A 26,663-nucleotide genomic window follows, 5' to 3' on the forward strand; every position below is an offset into this window, starting at 1 on the left:
ATTCAAGAATGTCATTAGAAACTGTGTTGTGGAGTATCCCCTTTAAAAATAATAGAAATCTGCTTTATAAAGTAAAAGTTTAGCATTAGAAATAGACAGATGACACGTGGCAACGGTAAGATAGAAACATAGAAAATAGGTGCAGGAGTAGGCCATTTGGCCCTTTGAGCCTGCACCGCTATTCAATAAGATCATGGCTGATCATTCCCTCAGTACCCCTCTCCTGCTTTCTCTCCATACCCCTTGATCCCCTTAGCCGTAAGGGCCATATCTAGCTACCTCTTGAATATATCCAATTAACTGGCATCAACAACTCTCTGCAGTAGGGAATTCCACAGGTTAACAACTCTCTGAGTGAAGAAGTTTCTCCTCATCTCAGTCCTAAATGGCCTACCCCTTATCCTAAGACTATGTCCCCTGGTTTTGGACTTCCCCAACATCGGGAACATTCTTCCCGCATCTAACCTGTCCAGGCCCGTCCGAATCTTATACGTTTCTAAGAGATCCCCTCTCATCCTTCTAAACTCCAGTGAATAAAGGCCCAGTTGATCCAGTCTCTCCTCATATGACACTCCAGCCATCCCTGGAATCAGTCTGGTGAACCTTCGCAACACTCCCTCAATAGTAAGAACATCCTTCCTCAGATTAGGAGACCAAAACTGAACACAATATTCCAGGTGAGGTGTCATCAAGGCCCTGTACAACTACAGTAAGACCTTCCTACTCATATACTCAAATCCCCTAGCTATGAAAGCCAACATACCATTTGCCTTCTTCACCGCCTGCTCTACCTGCATGCCAACTTTCAATGACTGATGAACCATGACACCCCACTTTTGTTGCACCTCCCCTTTTCCTAATCTGCCGCTATTCAGATAATATTCTGCCTTCGTGTTTTTGCTCCCAAAATGGATAACCTCACATTTATCCACATTATACTGCATCTGCCATTCAACTGCCCACTCCTCTAACCTGCCCAAGTCACCCTGCAGCCTCTTAGCATCCTCCTCACAGCTCACACCGCCACCCAGTTTAGTGTCGTCTGCAAACTTGGAAATATTACACTCAATTTCTTCATCTAAATCATTAATATATATTGTAAAGAGCTGGGGTCCCAGTATTGAGCCCTGCAGCACTCCACTAGTCACTGCCTGCCATTCCGAAAAGGACCCATTTATCCTGACTCTGCTTCCTGTCTGCCGACGAGTTCTCTGTCCACGTCAGTACATTACCCCCAATACCATGCGCTTTGATTTTGCACACCGATCTCTTGTGCGGGACCTTGTCAAAAGCCTTTTGAAAGTCCAAATACACCACATCCACTGGTTCTCCCTTGTCCACTCTGCTAGTTACATCCTCAAAAAATTCCAGAAGATTCGTCAAGCATGATTTCCTTTTCATAAATCCATGCTGACTTGGACCGATCCTGTCACTGCTTTCCAAATGCGGTGCTATTTCATCCTTAATGATTGATTCCAACATTTTCTCCACTACTGATGTCAGGCTAACCGGTCTATAATTACCCATTTTCTCTCTCCCTCCCTTTTTAAAAAGTGGTGTTACATTAGCTACCCTCCAGTCAATATGAACTGATCCAGAGTAGACAGACTGTTGGAAAATGATCACCAATGCATCCACTATTTCTAGGGCCACTTCCTTAAGTACTCTGGGATGCAGACTATCAGGCCCCGGGGATTTATCGGCCTTCATTCCCATCAATTTCCCTAACACAATTTCCCGCCTAATAAGGATATCGTGCAGTTCCTCCTTCTCACTAGACCCACTGTCCCCTAGTACATTCGGAAGGTTATTTGTGTCTTCCTTAGTGAAGACAGAACCGAAGTATTTGTTCAACTGGTCTGCCATTTCTTTGTTCCCCATTATAAATTCACCTGAATCGGACTGCAAGGGACTGATGTTTGTCTTCACTAATCTTTTTCTCTCCACATATTTATAGAAGCTTTTGCAGTCAGTTTTTATGTTCCCTGCAAGCTTCCTCTCGTACTCTATTTTCCTCCTCTTAATTAAACCCTTTGTCCTCCTCTGTTGAATTCTAAATTTCTCACAGTCCTCAGGTTTGTTGCTTTTTCTAGCCAATTTATATGCCTCTTCCTTGGTTTTAACACTATCCTTAATTTCCCTTGTTAGTCACGGTTGAGCCACCTTCCCCATTTTATTTTTACTCCAGACAAGGATGTACAATTGCTGAAGTTTGTCCATGTGATCTTTAAATGTTTGCCATTGCTTACCCACTGTCAACCCTTTAAGTATCCTTTGCCAGTCTATTCCAGCCACTTCACCCCTCATATCGTCGAAGTTACCTTTCCTTAAGTTCAGGACCCTAGTTTCCGAATGAACTGTGTCACTCTCCATCTTAATAAAGAATTTGACCATATTATGGTCACTCTTCCCCAAGCACAACAAGATTGCTAATTAGTCCCTTCTCATTACACATCACCCAGTCTAAGATGGCCAGCTCTCTAGTTGGTTCCTCGACATATTGGTCTAGAAAATCATTCCTTGTACATTCCAGGAAATCCTCCTCCACCGCATTGCTACCAGTTTGGTTAGCCCAATCAATATGTAGATTAAAGTCGCCCATGATAACTGCTGTACCTTTATTGCACACATCCCTTATTTCTTGTTTGATGCTGTCTCCAACCTCACTACTACTGTTTGGTGGTCTGTACACAACTTCTGCCCTTTGGTATTCCGCAGCTCCATGCATACTGATTCCACATCATCCAGGCTAATGTCCCTCCTTACTATTGCATTAATTTCCTCTTTAACCAGCAACACCACCCCGCCTCCTTTTTCTCTCTGCCTATCCTTCCTAAATGTTGAATACCCCTGGATATTGAGTTCCCAGCCTTGGTCACCCTGGAGCCATGTCTCCGTAATGCCAATTACATCATATCCGTTAACTGCTGTCTGCGTAGTTAATTCGTCCACCTTATTCCGAATACTCCTCGCATTGAGGCACAGAGCTTTCAGGCTTGTCTTTTTAACATACTTTGCCCCTTTAGAATTTTGCTGTAATGTGGTCCTTTTTCTTTTTTGCCTTGGGTTTCTCTGCCGTCCACTTTTACTATTCTCCTTTCTATCTTTTGCTTCTGCCTCCATTTTACTTCCCTCAGTCTCCCTGCATAGGTTCCCATTCGCCTGCCATATTAGTTTAACTCCTCCCCAACAGCATGAGTAAACACTCCCCCGAGGACATTGGATCCTGTCCTGCCCAGATGCAGACCGTCCGGTTGGTACTGGTCCCACCTCCCCCAGAACCGGTTCCAATGTTCCAGGAATTTGAATCCCTCCCTTGTGCACCACTCCTCAAGCCACGTATTCATCTGAGCTATCCTGCGATTCCTACTCTGACTAGCACGTGGCACTGGTAGCAATCCTGAGATTACTACTTTTGAGGTCCTACTTTTTAAAATTTAGTTCCAAGCTCCCTAAATTCGTCTTGTGGGACCTCATCCCGTTTTTTTTTACCTATATCGTTGGTACCGATTGTACCACGACAACTGGCTGTTCACCCTCCCTTTTCAGAATGTCCTGCACCCGCTCCGAGACATCCTTGACCCTTGCACCAGGGAGGCAACATACCATCCTGGAGTCTCGGTTGTGGCCGCAGAAACGCCCATCTATTCCCCTTACAATCGAATCCCCTATCACTATAGCTCTCCCACTTTTTCCTGCCTACCTGTGCAGCAGAGCCAGCCACGGTGCCATGAACTTGGCTGCTGCTGCTCCCCCCTGATGAGTCATCCTCCTCAACAGTACCCAAAGCGGTATATTTGTTTTGCAGGGGAATGACCGCAGGAGACCCCTGCACTACCTTCCTGTTGGTCACCCATTTACTATCTGGTTGTGTACCTTTTACCTGCGGCAAGACCAATTCGCTAAACGTGCTATTCACGTCATTCTCAGCATCGTGGATGCTCCAGAGTGAATCCACCCGCAATGCGGTCCATCAGGAGCTGGAGGCGGATGCACTTCCCGCACACGTAGTCGTCAAGGACACCGGGAGTGTCCCTGACTTCCCACATAGTACAGGAGGAGCATAACATGTGTCCGAGATGTCTTGCCATGACTTAACCCTTAGATAAATTTAATTTGGCAACAACAATGCTAAAGGTTACTTATTGATAAAGAAAAAAGAAAAGCTACTTATCAATCAGTTACCCCTTTGGCTGTGACGTCACCTTTCGATTTTTTTTCTACTTCTTTTTTGCCTTCTCTCCCCGTTGCAGCTGCACCAGCTAGGCCTTTATAAGCCTCACCAACGTCCCGAACTCCCGCCTCTCCGACTGCCACCGCCTCTCCTCTGCTGCTGGACCTTTATAGGCCTCACCAATGCCCCGAACTCCCGCCTCTCTGGCTGCCGCCGCCTCACCTCTGCCGCTGGACCTTTATAGGCCTCACCAATGCCCCGAACTTCCGCCTCTCCGACTGACGCTTCTCCTCTGCCGCTGGGCCTTTATTGGCCTCACCAACGTCCCGAACTCCCGCCTCTCCGACTGCCAATTCTTTGCTCCTCCTTGATCTTAAGCTTCATCCTAGGCTTCTTCCAATCTCACTGTTGGTGTACAAGAGCCTAATGGTTTTCCCAGTTTTCTTGTGGGAAATTACATATCATCCTTGACCAACTCCTTGTGCTGAAAAGGCCAAGAATTGGATCTTGCTACATGAGAAATTGTGGATGTAAATACATGTGCCACCAATCTGTAGAATGGAATTTGCTATTAAGCTCTGAAATATCTGACTAATGCAAAAAAACTTAGATGGCTATCAACCACTGGCTCACATTCTCTAGTTAATGGTATTATTGGAATGCAATGTTAGATAATGGTGGAAAAAGGCAACATCAGGGGCCCGAATTTGGTCAAACCCAAGTATCTTCGAAAAGACCGTTAAAATCCCGACGGTACTTTGGGCAGACGTTTGGTGCAAAAAATGGGGGGAAAATGCCCGACGTAAAAAATGGGCGTTAGTGATTCTGGGCAGTATCAGGCGGTAGGTCGGATTCTGGGCAGCAAATGCAATCCTCGACAAAGTAACGCCGAGGCTAGAGTCGGGCCGAGGGAAGGGGGGGAATGCAAAAAAAAATCTTTAAATAAAATGAACTGCATGACAAAACCTTCAGAGGACACTTTCAACCAAATCGCTGCAAAAGAATTAAAGCAAAACATCTCACTAACCTTTTCTTGCAGGTCTTCATACCGACTGTCCAACTAAGACCTGCTTCCACGCGGCGGTCTTTTCTCCTGCTGGAGCAGAGGACCGTTCGGATGAATCTTTGGCTGGAGCACTTTTTTCGCCGTTGTCTGCCGGTGTACACCAGCGGATGCTCCCCAGTGGTTCTTTCAAACTGCTGGTGTGAGGGCCTCACCAAATTCGCATGGAGGGGAGAGCACCGGAAAAAAAGGGGAAACCGCCGGGAAAACTCAGGCAGCCGGCGGTAGGTTGATCAAATTCGGGCCCCAGATATCTTAATTATCTTGGTATTATCTTAATCGACAGAATGGGGGAGGGGAGTAGTGGGGTGGAATTGCTCTATTTGCAATACTGGCAACACCCTTCAGGGACCTCTGAAATAGGGTTTATAACAGATACAGTCAGTCACAAATCTGCCACAATATGCGGCGATAGATCAAACTGTGATGAATGGAAATGTTGGAATTAATTATCATTGACCAGGATGGAATCGTAGAAAAATTTCAGTCTTTAAACAATATATAACTTTTATAAAGTAGGTACGATTATTACATTTCAGTTTATACAAAAATAACAGTGGTGAACATGACACATGAAATTGCACTCTACCTAACTATTTTGATGAATTATCTAGCATAAGGCAAGACACCTTTTGCATAAGGACTGCAGATCCATTGGATATATTGTGGCTGATTTACCAGAACACTCCAGAATGTGAAAATATAGAACATATATGAACACATTGGGGAAGCAATTCAGATTGTTTGCGCCTCCCGTTAGCGCCCCCAGCACAAACGATTTCCCCCCCGGGGCCGCTACCACCTCCTGCGAAATTCCGTGGGAGTTAGTGGAGGCACAAACCGGCAGCACCCTATCTTCAACATAGCGCTGGTAAATTCCTGTTCAACTTCTTGAATGGAGAAAGATTGCAAAGTGCTGCAGTACAACGGGACCTGAGGGTACTTGTGCATAAACATAAAAGGATAGTATGCAGGTACAGCAAGTGATCAGGAAAGCCAATGGAATCTTGGCCTTTATTGCAAAGGGGATGGAGTATAAAAGCAGGGAAGTCTTGCTACAGTTATACAAGGTATTGGTGAGGCCACATCTGGAATACTGCATGCAGTTTTGGTTTCCATATTTACGAAAGGATATACTTGTTTTGGAGGCATTTTAGAGAAGGTTCATTAGGTTGATTCCGGAGATGAGGGGGTTGACTTATGAGGAAAGGTTGAGTAGGTTGGGCCTCTACTCATTGGAATTTAGAAGATTGAGAGGTGATCTTATCGAAACGTATAAGATTATGAGGGGGCTTGACAAGGTAGATGCAGAGAGAATGTTTCCACTGATGGGGAAGACTAGAACTAGAGGCATAATCTTAGAATAAGGGGCTGCCCATTTAAAACTGAGATGAGGAGAAATTTCTTTTCTCAGAGGGTTGTGGATCTGTGGAATTCGCTGCCTCAGAGAGCTGTGGAAGCCAGAACATTGAATAAATTTAAGACAGAGATAGACAGTTTCTTAACCGTTAAGGGAATACGGGGTTATGGGGAGCAGGCATGAAAGTGGACCTGAGTCCATGATCAGATCAGCCAAGATTGTATTAAATGGTGGAGCAGGCTTGAGGGGCCATATGGCCTACTCGTGCTCCAATTTCTTATGTTTTTATGTTATGTTCCTGTCGGGGGTGGTAGCCCCAATTTCGCTGACGGGGCGGGACATATAGTATATCACTACTAATTTATCTTTGTAGAAAACCACTGTATACCTACTTGACAGTGAATTCTGGGAAAAAGCAACATGATCAGGAGCTTCCATAGGATCAGCCTCGGATAGGTGGCCAGATCAACCAGAGTGGCACTGGAGATTGCCTTAATAATCCCTTCAGTCTAAGTATTGGGAGACTTTAAGAGGGTCTTATCAAAATTTCTGAGATGTACAAAGGAGAGGGGCAGCTGGCACATTAATGTAGTCAGCAGACGAACAAAAGTGCCAATCTGCTCAGCTAATTTTGGTCAGCCTTTCCTACTATGATGCAAGGATGTAGTGCCATTCTGCAGCTGGCAAGCACTAGTTCAAGAGTATCAAAAGCATTTTTTATGCTCGGAGCTCTTGGGGCACTCTGCTGTCTCTAGATGTGGAGGTGGGAGTAATGGGCTAATCTCCGTCTGCCACGGTCTGTCTTCCAGATGCGTTGCCAAACATCATCTTTTGGTCATGTGAATCTTGGTTTGAACTTGCAAGTGAGGTGTCCTTCAGGTTTGATATTCCATTGGTTGTGTTATGGCCTTGAATGTTGGTTGGCCTTTTATATTGCCAATGGTAGCGACCTCTCTTCATTTTTGTCATCTTCATCGAACTCCTTGGACAAGACCTGGGGACTTTGTCCAATTACTAGATGTAGTTTGATGTTGGGTGAATCATCTGTGTAGACATAAAAGCATGATTTCTGAATGTTTTACTTTGGACTGAATTTTGTGAGCAGCGTTAATTTATTTTAAAAAGGTTGGCACATTCTGTAGTGTCTATGTGAACCCTAAGTAGCAAGATGGTATGATGTGGAATGCACTGCCAGAAAGGGTGGTGGCAGTAGATTCAGTAGTAACTTTCAAAAGGGAATTGGATATCTACTTGAATAGGAAACATTTGTAGGGCTGAGGGGAATGAGCAGGAGAGTGGGACTAATTGGATAGCTTGTTAATTATGGTAGAATTCCACAAGACTGAGTACTGTGAGCTAAACCTGATGTGGCCTTAGTCTCTTTAATACAACTCCAGAGTGCCTAAGCAGCATGGCAGACAACATTTAATACTCCCTTGCACGACGTGTGCAGGCGATCCTTGGGCCGGCAACAGTTGCGCCCTCTGATGGCAAGTCTTACACAGTTACAATGTTTACATACATAACATCACTCCCCCCCCCCCCCCCCAAAGTCTTTTATACAAATTATTTACAAGTTGAGATAATCTGGGACCCTACACTCCCTGGTTGATCATCTGAGTTCAAATTCTGGCATGGGCGAGTTGGTCAGACCATTGCTGTACTGCGGCGCGGCTGGTCTGACAGGAATGGTGGGAATGGTGAGTTCATCCTCTTGATTGACAGTGAGGTCGATTGCTGGTTGGGTGTGTGTTGGTGGATCGATGATGATGTCCTCTTCAGGTTGTTCCTGGTTGTCGGTGAACCGCAGTTTGGTCTGATCCAAATGCTTTCTGCACGTTTGTCCATTCATTAGTTTGACTATAAATGCTCGATTCCCCTCCTTGGCCAAGACAGTGCCAGCGACCCATTTAGGACCATGACCGTAGTTAAAAACAAACACAGGGTCGTTATCAATGTAACGTGATACAGCCCCGCGATCGTGGTACATGTTTTGCCGGTGACGCTGGGTTTCTACATAATCATTTAGATCTGGGTGGACGAGGGAGAGCCTGGTTTTGAGTGCTCTCTTCATTAACAATTCTGCAGGGGGAACCCCAGTGAGCGAGTGGGGTCGCGTCTGGTAGCTGAGCCGAACCTGAGATAAGCAGGGCTGCAAGGAGCCTTCCGTCACGTGTTTCAAGCTCTGCTTGATAGTTTGGACTGTCCGTTCCACTTGACCGTTTGATGCGGGCTTAAACGGGGCAGACCTGACATGCTTGATGCCATTGCGGGTCATAAGTTCGTTGAATTCCGAGCTGGTGAAACACGGTCCATTGGCAAGGATGTCGGGCAAGCCATAGGTGGCTAACATAGCCCGGAGGCTTTCAATGGTGGCAGTGGATGTGCTGGATGACATTATTATGCATTCAATTCATTTAGGGTAACGTAAGAACTTAAGAATTAGGAACAGGAGTAGGCAATTTAGCCCCTCGAGCCTGCTCCGCCATTCAACAAAGATCATGGCTGATCTGGCCGTGGACTCAGCTCCACTTACCCGCCCGCTCCCCATAACCCTTAATTCCCTTATTGGTTAAAAATCTATCCATCTGTGATTTGAATACATTCAATGAGCTAGCCTCAACTGCTTCCCTGGGCAGAGAATTCCACAGATTCACAACTCTCTGGGAGAAGAAATTCCTTCTCAACTCTGTTTTAAATTGGCTCCCCCGTATTTTGAGACTGTGCCCCCTAGTTCTAGTCTCCCCGACTAGTGGAAACAACTTCTCTGCCTCTATCTTGTCTATCCCTTTCATTATTTTAAATGTTTCTATAAGATCACCCCTCATCCTTCTGAACTCCAACGAGTAAAGACCCAGTCTACTCAATCTATCATCATAAGATAACCCCCTCATCTCCGGAATCAGCCTAGTGAATCATCTCTGTACCCCCTCCAAAGCTAGTATATCCTTCCTTAAGTAAGGCGTTCACTACACCTAAAAACATCTTTCCGAGAAAGGCGCAAGCAAAATCTACGTGGATGCTGGACCACGGTTGGGAGGGCGATGACCACAGACTCAATGGAGCCTCCCTTGGTGCATTGCTCAATTGTGAGCACGTATTGCACTAGTGTACGCATGACTAAGTCCGAGTCAATGCTGGGCCACCAAACATGCGACCTGGCTATAGCCTTCATCATGACTATGCCTGGGTGGGTATTGTGTAGGGCGGGTATAAACGTTTGTCATGGCTACTGTTGGTACTATCACAGGGTGCACCACCAGAGGGCACAGCAGTGGGAGACTTGTTAAGAAGGAGTTAGGTATGGCTCTTACAGCTAAGGGGATCAAGGGGTATGGAGAGAAAGCAGGAAAGGGGTACTGAGGGAATGATCAGCCATGATCATATTGAATGGCGGTGCAGGCTTGAAGGGCCGAATGGCCTACTCCTGCACCTATTTTCTATGTTACCTGTACAGGTGTGCTTGGTCTCGTATAAAAGGGGCCACCAGGTGTGATCCTCTGAAATTAACGAATAAAGGACTAAGGTCACTGCAGTTCAAGTACAACACATTGCCTCGTGGAGTCATTACTAGAGCATCTAAGACACAACAATTGGCGACGAGATTACGAACTTTCACACGGAAATGGCTACCCTTGGTATGTTGCAGCAGTTCGTCGATGGTGATGACTGGAACGCCTTTGTGGAGAGGTTAGAACATTTCTTCACAGCAAACGACCTGGTAGAGGCGACCCGGCCACACTGGCTGATAAGCGCCGAGCTATCTTGCTGACCAGTTGTTGGCCCACCGTCTATGGCTGCGTCAGGGACTTGCTGGCACCAGCGAAGACAACGACCAAGTCGCACAAGGAGCTCGTAACCCTGATCCATGAGCAACCCAAGCCCAAGGAGAGCATCCTCACAGACAGACACGGGTTCTACACCCACCATCAGCCCAAAGGCCAGGAAGTCGCGAATTACGCCACAGATCTCAGGAGGCTGGCGGCACCGTGCGATTTTGGCACCCACCTCAACGAAGCGCTGCGGGACATTTTTGTCATTGGAATTGGCCATGAGGGCCTTCTTCACAAGCTACTGTAGGCAGATACCACAGTCATACTGGAGAAGGCCATCACTGTGAGCCAGTCATTCATGACCTCGACCTGCGGTTCTAGGCAGCTGAATCACCCTCAGGACTCAAACCCAACAGATACTGTGCACAGAGTGGCACCGTTTAGATTCTGGACTGGAGAGCGCGAACCCTCTCAGGGAAGAGAGAATAGGCCCGCCGAGTCCCTTAACTCAGAGTCTGCCGAGGAGGGCCAATCGAGTAGCACCATACTGGCACTGCGGAGGGAATCACAGGGCTCACCGGTGCCACTTTAAAGACTATACATGCAAAGGCTGCAGCACAAAGGGCCACCTCCAGCGAATGTGTAAGAGAAACATGACTCACTGTGTCGATGAAGAGTCTGCAAATGGCCACGAATCCAGTGCGGATTATGAATCGATAGACAGAGAGGCAGCCCAGTCCCACGGGGAGGTACATAGCATATTTACTTGCACGACTGAGTGTTCCCCGCTGAAGATGGAAGTCGAGATAGAGGGAGCCACAGTCTTCATGAAAGTGGACACTTGGGCGAGCCAGTCAGTGATGAATCAAGGAGCCTTTGAGAGGCTATGGGACAATCAAGCTGAACGACTCGAGTTGGTCCTGGTTCAGGCAAAGCTGCACACCTACACCGATGAAATCATCCCTGTCATTGGTAGCGCAAATGTAAAGGTATTCCGTGATGGCGCGGAGCACAAGTTACCTCTGAATTGTTGCAGGTGATGGACCAATGCTGCTCGGCAGAAGGTGGATGGAGAAGATCCATTGGAAATGGGAAGACTTCACCTCTCCAGCAATTGAAGCCCCCTGCGCTCAGAGGCAAAGCAAGCCCTCACCTGAGGGTGGACCCGGAACCGGAGAGCAGACGAGCACGGTGTTATGTATGGAGAAAGAGTCAGACTGAACACGGAGCTGAAAGTAAAGTGTGACCGTAGCCTTTTATTGCAGATGTCCAGAGTGCCTCTCCAATCTGTGAGGCCTCCTTAAATACCTGTGCTCCCAAGGGATTATAGGATCACTTGGGACTCCAGAGGATGAGCCCTCTGGTGGCTGTACAGAGTATATACAAGTTTACAAATATAACACTCCCCGCCAAAGTCAATAGTGTAACTATTTACAATGGGAGTTGATCTGGGGCCCTTCTTGAACGTCTTGGTGTGAAAGCTGGTATTGTTGAATCAATTGTTGGGCTCTCGCTGGGCTGCTGTGCAGCTGGCCTTGCTGGGCTGCCTGGCGTGGTGTGTATCTGTAAAGCATGCACTCCCATGTTCCGCCAACAGGGAGCGCATCCCTTGATGTCCCAAGGGATCCCAGCATCCCTTGGGAGGAATGTATATAAGCCAGTCCCGAAGGCCTGTCCTTCACTCTGGAGTGTCTTAACAAAGATGGAGGTCACTGTTACTACTTTAACCTCCCTGTGTGCAGTCTCATCTGTGTTAGGAACACAGTAACTGGCGACGAGTATACTATTCCAACGCAACGATGCAGCAAACTGTGGGCATCCTGGAGAAGTTCTCGGAGGGTGAAGACTGGGAAGCCTATGTCGAACGGCTAGACCAGTACTTTGTAGCCAACGAGCTGAACGGCGAAGAAAGCGCTGCAAAAAGGAGAGCGGTCCTCCTCACGGTCTGCAGGGCACTGACCTACAGCCTCATGAAGAATCTTCTGGCACTGGTAAAACCCACATATAAGTCATATGAGGAGCTGTGTACACTGGTTCAGGAGCATCTTAACCCGAGGGAGAGCGTGCTGATGGCGAGGTATCAGTTCTACACGTGCCAGCGATCTGAAGGTCAGGAAGTAGCGAGCTACATCGCCGAGCTAAGGCGACATGCAGGACAATGCGAGTTTGATGGCTACCTGGAGCAAATATTCAGAGACTCTTTTGTACTGGCCATTGGCCACGAGACCATCCTACGAAAACTGTTGACTGTAGAGACACCGACCCTCAGTAAGGCCATTGCGATAGCACAAGCGTTTATGTCCACCAGTGATAACACCAAACAAATCTCTCAGCATACAAGTGCTAGCAATGTTCATAAATTAACTGGAACTGTGTTTGCGAGCAGAAACGCACAGGGCAGAACCCACAAGTCTGCAACTGCCAGCAGGCCTCAGGTGACCCAGATGACTCAGTCCACAACAAAGGATGAACATAAGGCAATTCACACCTTTGTTGGCGTTGTGGAGGCTTCTACTCAGCCTATTCATGCCGCTTCAAAGGGTATGTTTGCAAGAGCTGTGGAACAATGAGGCACCTCCAACGAGCTTTCAGACGAGCTGCAAGTTCTGCAAAACCTGCTAACCAACATGTGGCAGAGGAAGATCGGTCCATGGTGGATCAAAGCAATTTCGAGCCTGAGAGAGGAGGCAGATGCCGAAGTAAACGGGGTGCACACATTTTTGACGAAATGTCCACCTATAATGCTAAACGTAAAATTGAATGGCATACCCGTAGCCATGGAACTGGACACTGGCGCTTGCCAATCCATCATGAGTAAAAAGATGTTTGAGAGACTGTGGTGCAACAAGGCACTCAGACCCGCCCTGGGCCCCATCCACACAAAACTGAGAACGTATACCAAAGAGCTTATCACTGTCCTGGACAGCGCCATGGTCACGGTCACCTACGAGGGCACGGTGCACGAACTGCCACTCTGGATTGTCCCGCACGAAGGCCCCACACTGCTTGGAAGGAGCTGGCTGGGCAAAATCCGCTGGAACTGGGATGACATCCGAGCGCTATCACATGTTGATGAGGCCTCATGTAGCCAGGTTCTGAACAAATTTCCTACCCTTTTTGAGCCAGGCATTGGAAACTTTTTTGGGGCGAAGGTGCGGATCCACTTGGTCCCAGAGGCCGACCCATTCACCACAAGGCGCGAGCGGTACCTCACATGATGAGGGAGAGAGTGGAAATCAAGCTGGACAGGCTGCAACGCGAGGGCATCATCTCCCGAGTGGAATTCAGTGAGTGGGCCAGCCTGATTGTTCCAGTACCCAAACGTGATGGCACGGTCAAGATTTGCGGCGATTATAAAGTAACTATTAATCGATTCTCACTACAAGACCAATACCCGCTACCTAAGGCAGACGACCTATTTGCAACGCTGGCAGGAGGCAAGACGTTCACCAAGCTCGACCTGACTTCGGCCAACATGATGCAGGAGCTGGAAGAGTCTTCGAAGGGCCTCACCTGCATCAACACACACAAGGGTCATTTCATCTACAACAGACGCCCGTTTGGAATTCGGTCAGCTGCAGCGATCTTCCAGAGAAACATGGAGAGCCTACTTAAATCGGTACCACGCACGGTAGTTTTTCAGGATGACATATTGGTCACAGGTCGGGACACCGTCGAGCACCGACAAAACCTGGAGGAAGTCCTCCAGCGACTGGATCGCGTCAGACTGTGGCTAAAGAGGTTGAAATGCATCTTCATGGCAACAGAAGTGGAGTTTTTGGGGAGAAAGATCGCGGCGGACGGCATGCGGCCCACAGACGCCAAGACAGAGGTTATCAGGAACGCGTCCAGGTCACAGAATATCACGGAGCTGCGGTCGCTCCTGGGACTCCTCAACTATTTTGGTAACTTCCTACCGATGTTAAGCACCCTCTTAGAGCCCCTACATGTATTATTGCGTAAAGGTAAGAACTGGGTATGGGAAAAAAAACAAGTAATTGCTTTTGAGAAAGCCAGAAACATTTTATGCTCCAACAAGCTGCTTGCATTGTATAACCCTTGGAAAAGACTTGTGCTAGCATGTGATGCGTCGTCGTACGGAGTCAGGTGTGTATTACAACAAGCCAACGTTGCGGGGAAGTTGCAACCTGTCGCCTAAGGCCGAGAGCATGATTGAGAAAGAGGCATCAGAGTGTGTGTTTGGGGTAAAGAAAATGCATCAGGATCTGTTTGGCCTCAAATTTGAGCTGGAAACTGATCACAAGCCTCTCGCATCCCTTTTCGCTGAAAACAAGGGGATAAATACTAATGCCTCAGCCCGCATACAATGGTGGGCACTCGCGCTATCAGCGTATAACTATAACATCCGCCACAGGCCAGGCACCGAGAACTGTGCGGATGCTCTCAGTCGGCTACCATTGCCCACCACAGGGGTGGAAATGGCGCAGCCTGCAAACTTGTGGATGGTGGCGCAGCCCGCAGATTTGTTGATGGTCACGGAAGCGTTTGAAAATGATAAATCACCTGTCATTGGCCGCCAGATTAGGACTTGGACCAGCCAAGATCCTCTGCTGTCCCGAGTAAAAAACTGTGTACTGCATGGGAGCTGGGCCAGAATCCACGTTGAAATGCAAGAGCTAATCAAGCCGTTCCAGCGGCGAAAGGATGAGCTGTCCATTCAGGCAGACTGCCTGTTGTGGGGTAACCGCGTAGTGCTACCAAAAAAGGGCAGGGAGACGTTCATCTCAGATCTCCACAGCACACACCTGGGAATAGTAATCATGAAAGCGACAGTCAGATCCCACGTGTGGTGGCCCAGTATCGACTCTGACTTGGAGTCCTGTGTACACAATGCAGCGCATGTGCTCAGTTGAGCAACGCGCCCAAAGAGGCACCACTAAGTTTGTGGTTCCTGGCCCTCCAGATCATGGTCGAGGATCCATGTCGACTATGCGGGCCCGTTTCTCAGTAAAATGTTCCTGGTGGTGGTGGATGCTTTTTCAAAATGGATTGAATGTGAAATAATGTCGGGAAGCACCGCCACCGCCACCATTGAAAGCCTGAGGGCCATGTTTGCCACCCACGGCCTGCCTGACATACTGGTCAGTGACAACAGGCCATGTTTCACCAGTGCCGAATTTAAAGAATTCATGACCCGCAATGGGATCAAACATATCACCTCGGCCCCGTTTAAACCATCCTCCAATGGGCAGGCAGAGCGGGCAGTACAAACCATCAAACAGAGCCTTAAACGAGTCACAGAATGCTCACTCCAAACCAGCCTGTCCCGAGTACTGCTCAGCCACCGCACGAGACCCCACTCACTCACAGGGGTGCCCCCGGCTGAGCTACTCATGAAAATGACAGTGAAAACCAGACTCTCGCTGGTTCACCCCAACCTGCATGATCAGGTCGAGAGCAGGCGGCAGCAACAAAATGTAAACGATGGTCGCGCCTGTGTGTCACGTGAAATTGATCTGAATGACCCTGTGTATGTGCTAAACATAGAAACATAGAAAATAGGTGCAGGAGTAGGCCATTCGGCCCTTCGAGCCTGCACCGCCATTCCATGAGTTCATGGCTGAGCAGGCAACTTCAGTACCCCATTCTCCTGCTTTCTCGCCATACCCCTTGATCCCCTAGAAGTGAGGACTACGTCAAACTCCTTTTTGAATATATTTAGTGAATTGGCCTCAACAACTTTCTGTGGTAGAGAATTCCACAGGTTCACCACTCTCTGGGTGAAGAAGTTTCTCCTCATCTCGGTCCTAAATGGCTTGCCCCTTATCCTGAGACTGTGACCCCTGGTTCTGGACTTCCCCAACATTGGGAACATTCTTCCTGCATCTAACCTGTCTAAACCAGTCAGAATTTTAAAAGTTTTCATGAGATCCCCTCTCATTCTTCTGAACTCCAGTGAATACATGCCCAGTTGATCCAGTCTTTCTTGATATGTCAGTCCCGCCATCCCGGGAATCAGTCTGGTGAACTTTCGCTGCACTCCCTCAATAGCAAGAATGTCCTTCCTCAAGTTAGGAGACCAAAACTGTACACAATACTCCAGGTGTGGCCTCACCAAGGCCCTGTACAACTGTAGCAACACCTCCCTGCCCCTGTACTCAAATCCCCTCGCTATGAAGGCCAACATGCCATTTGCTTTCTTAACCGCCTGCTGTACCTGCATGCCAACCTTCAATGACTGATGTAACATGACACCCAGGTCTCGTTGCACCTTCCCTTTACCTAATCTGTCACCATTCAGATAATAGTCTGTCTCTCTGTTTTTACCACCAAAGTGGATAACCTCACATTTATCCACATTATACTTCATCTGCCATGCATTTGCTCACTCACCTAACTTATCCAAGTCACTCTGCAGCCTCATAGCATCCTCCTCGCAGCTCACACTGACACCCAACTTAGTGTCATCCGCAAATCTGGAGATACTACATTTAATCCCCTCGTCCAAATCATTAATGTACAATGTAAACAGCTGGGGCCCCAGCACAGAACCTTGAGGTACCCCACTCGTCACTGCCTGCTGTACTGAAAAGTACCCATTTACTCCTACTCTTTGCTTCCTGTCTGCCAACCAGTTCTCAATCCACGTCAGCACACTACCCCCAATCCCATGTGCTTTAACTTTGCACATTAATCTCTTGTGTGGGACCTTGTCGAAAGCCTTCTGAAAGTCCAAATACACCACATCAACTGGTTCTCCCTTGCCCACTCTACTGGAAACATCCTCAAAAAATTCCAGAAGATTTGTCAAGCATGATTTCCCTTTCACAAATCCATGCTGACTTGGACCTATCATGTCATCTCTTTCCAAATGCACTGCTATGGCATCCTTAATAATTGATTCCATCATTTTACCCACTACCGATGTCAGGCTGACCGGTCTATAATTCCGTTTTCTCTCTCCCTCCTTTTTTTAAAAAAAATGGGGTGACATTGGCTACCCTCCACTCCATAGGAACTGATCCAGAGTCTATGGAATGTTGGAAAATGACTGTCAATGCATCCGCTATTTCCAAGGCCACCTCCTTATGTACTCTGGGATGCAGTCCATCAGGCCCTGGGGATTTATCGGCCTTCAATCCCATCAATTTCCCAACACAATTTCCCGACTAATAAAGATTTCCCTCAGTTCCTCCTCCTTACTAGAACCTCTGACCCCTTTTATATCCGGAAGGTTATTTGTGTCCTCCTTAGTGAATGCCGAAGCAAAGTACTTGTTCAATTGGTCTGCCATTTCTTTGTTCCCAGTTATGACTTCACCTGATTCTGACTGCAGGGGACCTACGTTTGTCTTTACGAACCTTTTTCTCTTTACATATCTATAGAAGCTTTTGCAGTCCGTTTTAATGTTCCCTGCAAGCTTCCTCTCGTACTCTATTTTCCCTGTCTAATCAAACCCTTTGTCGTCCTCTGCCGAATTCTAAATTTCTCCCAGTCCCTGGGTTCGCTGCTATTTCTGGCCAATTTGTATGCCACTTCCTTGGCTTTCATACTCTCCCTGATTTCCCTTGATAGCCACAGTTGAGCCACCTTCCCTTTTTTATTTTTATGCCAGACAGGGATGTACAATTGTAGTAGTTCATCCATGCGGTCTCTAAATGTCTGCCATTGCCCATCCACTGTCAACCCCTTAAGTATCATTCGCCAATCTATCCTAGCCAATTCATGCCCCATACCTTCAAAGTTACCCGTCTTTAAGTTCTGGACCATGGTCTCTGAATTAACTGTTTCATTCTCCATCCTAATGTAGAATTCCACCATATTATGGTCACTCTTCCCCAAGGGGCCTCGCACGACGAGACTGCTAATTAATCCTCTCTCATTACACAACACCCAGTCTAAGATGGCCTCCCCCCTAGTTGGTTCCTCGACATATTGGTCTGGAAAACCATCCCTTATGCACTCCAGGAAATCCTCTTCCACTGTATTGCTTCCAGTTTGGTTTGCCCAATCTATATGCATATTAAAGTCACCCATTATAACTGCTACACCTTTATTGCATGCACCCCTAATTTCCTGTTTGATGCCATCCCCAACATCACTACTACTGTTTGGAGGTCTGTACACAACTCCCACTAGCCTTTTCTGCCCCTTGGTATTCCGTAGCTCCACCTATACCGATTCCACATCATCCAAGCTAATGTCTTTCCTTACAATTGCATTAATTTCCTCTTTAACCAGCAACGCCACCCCGCCTCCTTTTGCTTTCTGTCTATCCTTTCTAAATGTTGAATAACCTTGGATGTCGAGTTGCCAGCCTTGGTCACCCTGGAGCCATGTCTCCGTGATGCCAACCACATCGTATCCGTTAACTGCTATCTGCACAGTTAATTCGTTCACCTTATTCCAAATACGCCTCGCATTGAGGCACAGAGCCTTCAGGCTTGCCTTTTTAACGCACGTAGACCCTTTAGAATTTTGCTGCAAAGTGGCCCTTTTTGTTTTTTGCCTTGGGTTTCTCTGCTCTCCACTTTTACTCATCTCCTTTCTGTCTTTTGCTTCTGTCTCAATTTTGTTTCCCTCTGTCTCCCTGCATTGGTTCCCATCCCCCTGCCATATTAGTTTATGGACATGGTCCCAAGTGGATCGTGGGCACGGTGATAGCTAAAGAAGGAAATAGGGTGTTTGTAGTCAAACTGGACAATGGACCTCCCTTCAACTCAACAGTTCACAAACTTTACCACAGAATATGGATTTGATCACGCAACAAGCTTACCAGAATATCCACAAAGGAATGGAAAGGTTGAGAACGTGGTTAAGCTCGCAAAGCATTTAATCAAGAAGACAAAGAAAGACTGTGGTGACTTCTACATGGACCTTCTCATCTGGCGAAACACACCAACTGAAGGCCTTGATAGTTCACCAGCACAATGCTTACTCGGTCGCCGCACAAAGACAAACATCCTAATTGCAAACGAACTACTCAACCAAGAATAATACAGGATGTCAATGTCAACAAAGAAAAGAATCATGCTAAACAAGCACACTGCTACAGCAGATGTGTTATAGCACTTCCTACACTGCAGGAAGGAGAAACAATGAGACTGAAACAAACGCGAGAAAGCAAAATGTGTCAAAAAGCTCAGGTTCAGAAACAAGTCGGCATTCAGTCATATCAGGTCATGACAGAAGATGACCGTGAGTATCGCCGAAATAGGAAACATCTGAGAAAGAGCGCCGAGACATTCATCGACACTCCAGAGATCTCTGACACCCACACACAATCCACTGCCAACACAGCCAACTAACACGTGAAACAGCACTTCAAAGACAACACATGAAAACAGGGATATGTTGCCTGATATTTCCCCTCAGAGCACTGATAAAGGGACTAAAGCAATCAGTGCACAGAGCACCACTGAAACAACCAGTTTGAGGTGAAGCAACAAAATCTGCACAACACCAAAATACCTGGAGCACTATGTACAGAAATAAGAAATCATGGACACTGGACACTTGGCTAAAGAATCAATAAGACAAGGTTTGGTTGTTGTTTCTTCAACTTGTAGTTTACTACATGTAATTACCAGTTTATATTGAAGCTCACTTTAATCCAATTTGTTTCTTATGAAAGGAAAGGTGCAACGATATAATGTATAGCGCCCTCTAGCTAGGAGCCACAGGGAGATTAGCGAAGGTTATGCTGAGGGCTGGGAACTACTGGCGGGGGCCCGACCTGCGAGAGACTATCAGTGGCAGGTCGGGGCCATAAAAGGAGCATATCACTGAAAGGTACAGCGTGAGCCGGTCCGGGAGGGCGATGGTTGTGAAGAGGGCGACTGGTTTGGACATCACCATAACCCAGATTGGTGATTGGAGCGTGGGCAGATACAGCAGGAGCGGCGAGAGATTGCAGAGCGATGTGATCAGGGCCCAGGAGAGGCGAGAGTTCGGGGCCCAGAAGAGGTGTAGACCCAGGGGCAGCACAGGCCAGCCCACACTGAGATATGTGCGCGCACTAGGTGCGTGCAGCAGAGCTGGTCTCCAGCCATCTTGGTTAATCTTTGCCACTGGACCAAGACCTAGCTCTGTCAAGCCCGTGTGGTGGCTGGTGTGCGATGGTCACCACACGTTAAAAAAAAATCGACGCACAGGCATCTTCCACCCTTCAAGATGTAGTTCTGGACCTGGAATATTAGGTCCTTCTTTGAAACACCTGTGAACTCATTCCTTTTTGGCGTGAAAGCAAGTCATCCTCGATACGAGGGACCGCCTAAGAAGGAGGAGGAGGTATAGCACCCTGGGGATCTGTATTTAAGAGACTGTCTGTATGAAGAATGCAATTTTAGCTGCACATGGCTGATTGATTGCGAGAATAAATAGAGTTAAATTGAACTAAGAGGTGTTCAAGAGACTATAAAATACAGTAGCCAAATGGATCTACTCAAGAAGATTCATAAAGCTAAGCAAATCTAATTCTGATGTTCCAGATGAATTTCCCACTAGATGCAGCTGTGATTTTGCAATGTCTGCCATAGAATCAGTGAATGTCATACTCAAATGCCGCGATATTTACTGCAGCGGGGCAGAGGAGTTCTGGTCACGAAATCTGGAAGGGCAGCTTTCTACGAACTGCGTGTTTTTTTTTAAAAAACAGATTCCCTGCCCGGAAGCCAGCCTGATGGACAGGCTTGGCTGCCTGACAGGTGGGGAAGGCTCCAGAAAAGGCCGCAGTCCAGGATCAGGTAGGGTTCGTGGTTGTTGATGGTAGAAAATAAGCGGGAGGTGAGTAGAGCATGACTTTGCGGAGGTGGGTGGGGGAAAGAGAGGTGTCGGAGATTGTGGGGAGAGAGATAGGGTGTCCTGGAGAGTTGGAGATCGCCTGACTTGAAAATAATAAATTATATTTTGAAGTTGATTGCCAATTGCTGTGCGCAAAAAGGTGAGAACTGGCAGGGAAAAACAATCTTGGGGAAAAAAATTTATAAACATTTTGTCAAACCTTTACCAAAGTATTAGACTCAATACATTTTAAGGATTTAAAAAAAATGAACTGAAGAGAGGGGGAATTGGATTTGTATATTGCCTTATTACATCTTCAGGATAGTGCTAAGTCAGAGTAGAAATCGCAGGATAGCTCAGATGAATACGTGGCTTGACGAGTGGTGCAGAAGGGAGGGATTCAAATTCCTGGGACATTGGAACTGGTTCTGGGGGAGGTGGGACCAGTACAAACCGGACGGTCTGCACCTGGGCAGGGGAACCAATGTCCTCGGGGGAAGTGTTTGCTAGTGCTGTTGGGGAGGGGTTAAACTAATATGGCAAGGGGATGGGAACCTATGCAGGGAGACAGAGGGAAGTAGAATGGGGGCAGAAGCAAAAGATAGAAAGAAGAAAAGTAAAAGTGGAGGGCAGAGAAACCCAAAGCAAAAAGCAAAAAGGGCCACATTACAGCAAAATTCTAAAGAGGCAAAGTGTGTTAAAAAGACAAGCCTGAAGGCTCTGTGCCTCAATGCGAGGAGTATTCGTAATAAGGTGGACGAATTAACGGCACAGATAGCAATTAACGGATATGATGTAATTGGCATCACGGAGCCATGGCTCCAGGGTGACCAAGGCTGGGAACTCAACCTCCAGGGGTATTCAGCATTTAGGAAGGATAGACAAAGGAAAAAGGAGGTGGGATGGCGTTGCTGATTAAAGAGAAAATTAACGCAATAGTAAGGAAGAACATTAGCTTGGATGATGTGGAATCGGTATGGGTGGAGCTACGGAATACCAAAGGGCAGAAAACGCTAGTGGGAGTTGTGTACAGACCACCAAACAGTAGTAGAGAGGTTGGGGACAGCATCAAACAAGAAATTAGCGATGCGTGCAATAAAGATACAGCAGTTATCATGGGCGACTTTGATCGACATATTGATTGGGCTAACCAAACAGGTAGCAATGCGGTGGAGGAGGATTTCCTGGAGTGTATTAGGGATGGTTTTCTGGACCAATATGTCGAGGAACCAACTAGAGGGCTGTCCATTCTCGACTGGGTGATGTGTTATGAGAAAGGACTAATTAACAATCTTGTTGTGCGAGGCCTCTTGGGGAAGAGTGACCATAATATGGTAGAATTCTTTATTGCGATGGAGAGTGACATAGTTAATTCAGAGACTAGGGTCCTGAACTTAAGGAAAGGTGACTTCGATGGTATGAGATATGAATTGGCTAGAATAGACTGGCGAGTGATACTTAAAGGGTTGACAGTGGATAGGTAAAGGCAAACATTTAAAAATCACATGGATGAACTTCAACAATTGTACATCCCTGTCTGGAGTAAAAATAAAATGGGGTAGGTGGATCAACCATGGCTAACAAAGGAAATTAAGGATAGTGTTAAATCCAAGGACGAGGCATATAAATTGGCCAGAAAAAGCAGAAAATCTGAAGACTGGGAGAATTTTATAATACAGCAGAGGAGGACAAAGGGGTTAATTAGGAGAGGGAAAATAGAGTATGAGAGGAAGCTTGCTTGGAACATAAAAACTGACTGCAAAAGCTTCTATAGCTATGTGAAGAGAAAAAGATTAGTGAAGACAAACGTAGGTCCCTGGCAGTCAGATTTAGGTGAATTTATAATGGGGAACTAAGAAATGCGGGATCAGTTAAACAAATACTTTGGTTCTGTCTTCACGAAGGAAGACACAAATAACCTTTCGGAAATACTCGGGGACCGAGGGTCGAGTGAGAAGGAGGAACTGAAGGAAATCCTTATTAGACGGGAAATTGTGTTAGGGAAATTGATGGGATTGAAGGCCGATAAATCCCTGGGGCTTGATAGTCTTCATCCCAGAGTACTTAAGGAAGTAGCCCTAGAAATAGTGGATGCATTGGTGATCATTTTCCAACAGTCTATCGACTCTGGATCAGTTCCAATGGATTGGAGGGTAGCTAATGTAACACCACTTTTTAAAAAAAGGAGGGAAGAGAGAAAACGGGTAATTATAAACTGGTTAGCCTGACATCAGTAGCAGGGAAAATGTTGGAATCAATTATTAAAGATGAAATAGCATCACATTTGGAAAGCAGCGACAGGATCGGTTCAAGTCAGCATGGATTTATGAAAGGGAAATCATGCTCGACAAATCTTCTGGAATTTTTTGAGGATGTAACTGGCAGAGTGGACAAGGGAGAACCAGTGGATGTGTTGTATTTTGGACTTTCAACAGGCTTTTGACAAGATCCCACACAAGAGATTGGTGCGCAAAATTAAAGCACATTGTATTGGGGGTAATGTACTGACGTGGATAGAGAACTGGTTGGCAGACTGGAAGCAGAGAGTCGGGATAAACGGGTCCTTTTCAGAATGGCAGACAGTGACTAGTGGGGTGCTGCAGAGCTCAGTGTTGGGACTGCAGCTATTTACAATATATATTAATGATTTAGATGAAGGAATTGAGTGTAATATCTCCAAGTTTGCAGATGACACTAAGCTGGGTGGCGGTGTGAGCTGTGAGGACGCCACCAAGAGGCTGCGGGGTGACTTGGACAGGTTCGGTGAGTGGGCAAACGCATGGCAGATGCAGTATAATGTGGATAAATGTGAGGTTGGTGGCAAAAACCCGAAGGCAGATTATTATCTGAATGGCGGCAGATTAGGAAAAGGGGAGGTGCAACGAGACCTGGGTGTCATGGTAGATCAGTTATTGAAAGTTGGCATGCAGGTACAGCAGGCGGTGAAGGCGGCAAATTGTATGTTGACCTTCATAGCTAGGGGATTTGAGTATAGGAGCAGGGAGGTCTTACTGCAGTTGTACAGGGCCTTGGTGAGGCCTCACCTGGAATATTGTGTTCAGTTTTGGTCTCCTAATCTGAGGAAGGACGTTCTTGCTATTGAGGGAATGCAGCAAAGGTTCACCAGACTGATTCCCAGGATGGCAGGGCTGACATATGAGGAGAGCATGGATCGACTGGGCCTGTATTCACTGACGTTTAGAAGGATGAGAGGGGATCTCATCGAAACATATAAAATTCTGACGGGACTGGACAGGTTAGATGCAGGAAGAATGTTCCCGATGTTGGGGAAGTCCAGAACCAGAGAACACAGTCTTAGGATAAGGGGTAAGCCATTTAGGACTGAGATGAGGAGAAACTCCTTCACTCAGAGATGTTAACCTGTGGAATTCTCTACCGCAGAGAGTTGTTGATGCCAGTTCATTGGATATATACAAGAGGGAGTTAGATAAGGCCCTTACGGCTGAAGGGATCAACGGGTATGGAGAGAAAACAGGAAAGGGGTACTGAGGCGAATGATCAGCCATGATCTTATTGAATGGTGGTGCAGACTTGAAGGGGCGAATTGCCTATTCTTGCACCTATTTTCTATGTTTCTATGACATGGCGAAGTATTTCACAACAAATGGATTACTTTTGAAATGCAGTCACTATCATTATATAGGCAAGAGAGCAAAGAAGTGCTAGTCACAAAACAAACTGATATGGAGAACAGAAAAATATTGGGAGATGCAGTACCAATATGAGGACTGATGTGCATAAGGAAGACTACATATGCAAAGTATCAGTTTCCCAACATTCTCCCATACCCCAGAATTTGGACGATGATCTATTATTATGTGGAGATAAAATAAGAAAAAAAGCTACATTTTATAAATTATGCTAAGAAACATGATTTATAAATGGTTATATTTAAAGATATACTTGAGGGCACTTACCAGAATCACCGATGGTCCAATCAGCATCATTGTCTCCAATTCCTTCTAAGTGGTCCATAGAAAACATCATTGAAACACTGCTAACCAGTTTCAGTGGTCTTTGAATGGATGCTCCACTACTCGTCGCTCCATCAGTTTGGCGACCTGCTCTGTGACATCACTAAAACCCTTTCTAACATCCTGCCAAGTTCTTTTATTACAAGGGACCACATTCAATCACTCTCCAACCATGATCCTAAGCCTGTCCACAAGATATGAACCTTTCAATTTATCCTGAGGGGGCTACTTTACGTTAAATTATCATACACTTAACTTCTTCAATAACAGAATATTTTAAAAGCAGTTTCCTAATGCAGTAATTATTAGACAATTGCCCCCAAACTGATAAAAGTATTCTACCCAGCAAAGATTATACAGTACTTACAAAAGCTGCTGATACAGTATCGTTGTAAATTTTGATAAAATATGTATTTACCCTTCATTGCTTCCCAGGCTATGAATGAATCAACCAATGTCATTCCACTTTTATAATAAGATGTTGTAATTTCCAACCAATCTGCTTCCAGGGTGCAGATGGTTTGGCCCTTTCTTGTTACTCTGAGAGATAGATTGCCTTCATGGTAGGATCGCCCACTGAAATCTTCATCAGAAACATTGAAAACAGCAAACAATTTCACATCTAGAATGAAAATTTATATACTGTCAGAATACTGGAAAAATACAATAAAACAATGAACAAAGCAAGGCAACAGGTCAAATACGTTCTCCCGACAGAGCTACAATTCAAAAGGTAGTTTAGTAATACTGTGACCTAACCCACCTCGCGAGAAACTCATGGGATTGGATCGGCCGCCCATGTCAGTCTGATCGATTTTACTTTCCATTGGAAAGTGCGGTCGAGCCGATCTGGTCAGTGGGGGGGGGGGGGGCGGGCTGTGGCGGGAGGGCAGAGGGGTGTAAAACAGGGGGCGGACGATTCGATTCAGTTAGTGAGGAGGGGTGTAAAATGGGCTGATCCCGTTAGTTTCCCACTGGATGGTTCGGCTAAAACTATCCCTTTTAAAGATTTGTTTTTCATAATTGGAGGTGCTTGTGCGGAGAACAATAACGTATTCTTTCCCCAAGCTTCTTACTTGTATTTTTTTTTGTGAGCCGATAAATCTCAGTTCCCTTGGCTGTGAATTTTCTGAAGTTGAGAAGGACAGGCAGATGACTTGCTTCTGACCTACTGCCAATGCCATTCTGAGTTGAACCAAAAGACAAAATATCAGAGCAAACTGGGAATGACTCCCCATTCTCCCTCCACTGGCCTCTGATCAACAGTGCTTCACAGTGCCAGGGATCAGCAATTCACTAGCATGGGACACTGAACATGGGTCCCACCAGTTCTAAGGTATTGGTGCTCCAAAGCACGTTGATACCCTATTTAGATCATGGCTGATATGATCATGGACTCAGCTCCACTTCCCTGCCCGCTCCCCATAACCCCTTATTCGTTCAAGAAACTGTCCATTTCTGTCTTAAATTTATTCAGTCCCAGCTTCCACAGCTCTCTGAGGCAGCGAATTCCACAGATTTACAACCCTTAGAGAAGAAATTTCTCTTCATCTCT

At 46.5% G+C, this 26,663-nt stretch overlaps 1 protein-coding gene across 8 annotated transcripts in view; it reads right to left on the minus strand.

The window, feature by feature from the left end:
• The window catches only part of rftn2 (raftlin family member 2), a 452,549-nt gene that overhangs the window by 34,345 nt on the left and 391,541 nt on the right, over window positions 1-26,663 (minus strand). For all 8 annotated transcript variants that reach the window (XM_070875925.1, XM_070875924.1, XM_070875926.1 and 5 more), the window contains one exon: window positions 25,527-25,730. In XM_070875925.1, coding sequence (XP_070732026.1) covers window positions 25,527-25,730 — 204 coding nt within the window. The remainder of the gene's footprint in view (window positions 1-25,526; window positions 25,731-26,663) is intronic.

This window comes from Pristiophorus japonicus, chromosome 3, assembly GCF_044704955.1.
Source record: "Pristiophorus japonicus isolate sPriJap1 chromosome 3, sPriJap1.hap1, whole genome shotgun sequence".
Classification (NCBI taxonomy): domain Eukaryota; kingdom Metazoa; phylum Chordata; class Chondrichthyes; family Pristiophoridae; genus Pristiophorus; species Pristiophorus japonicus.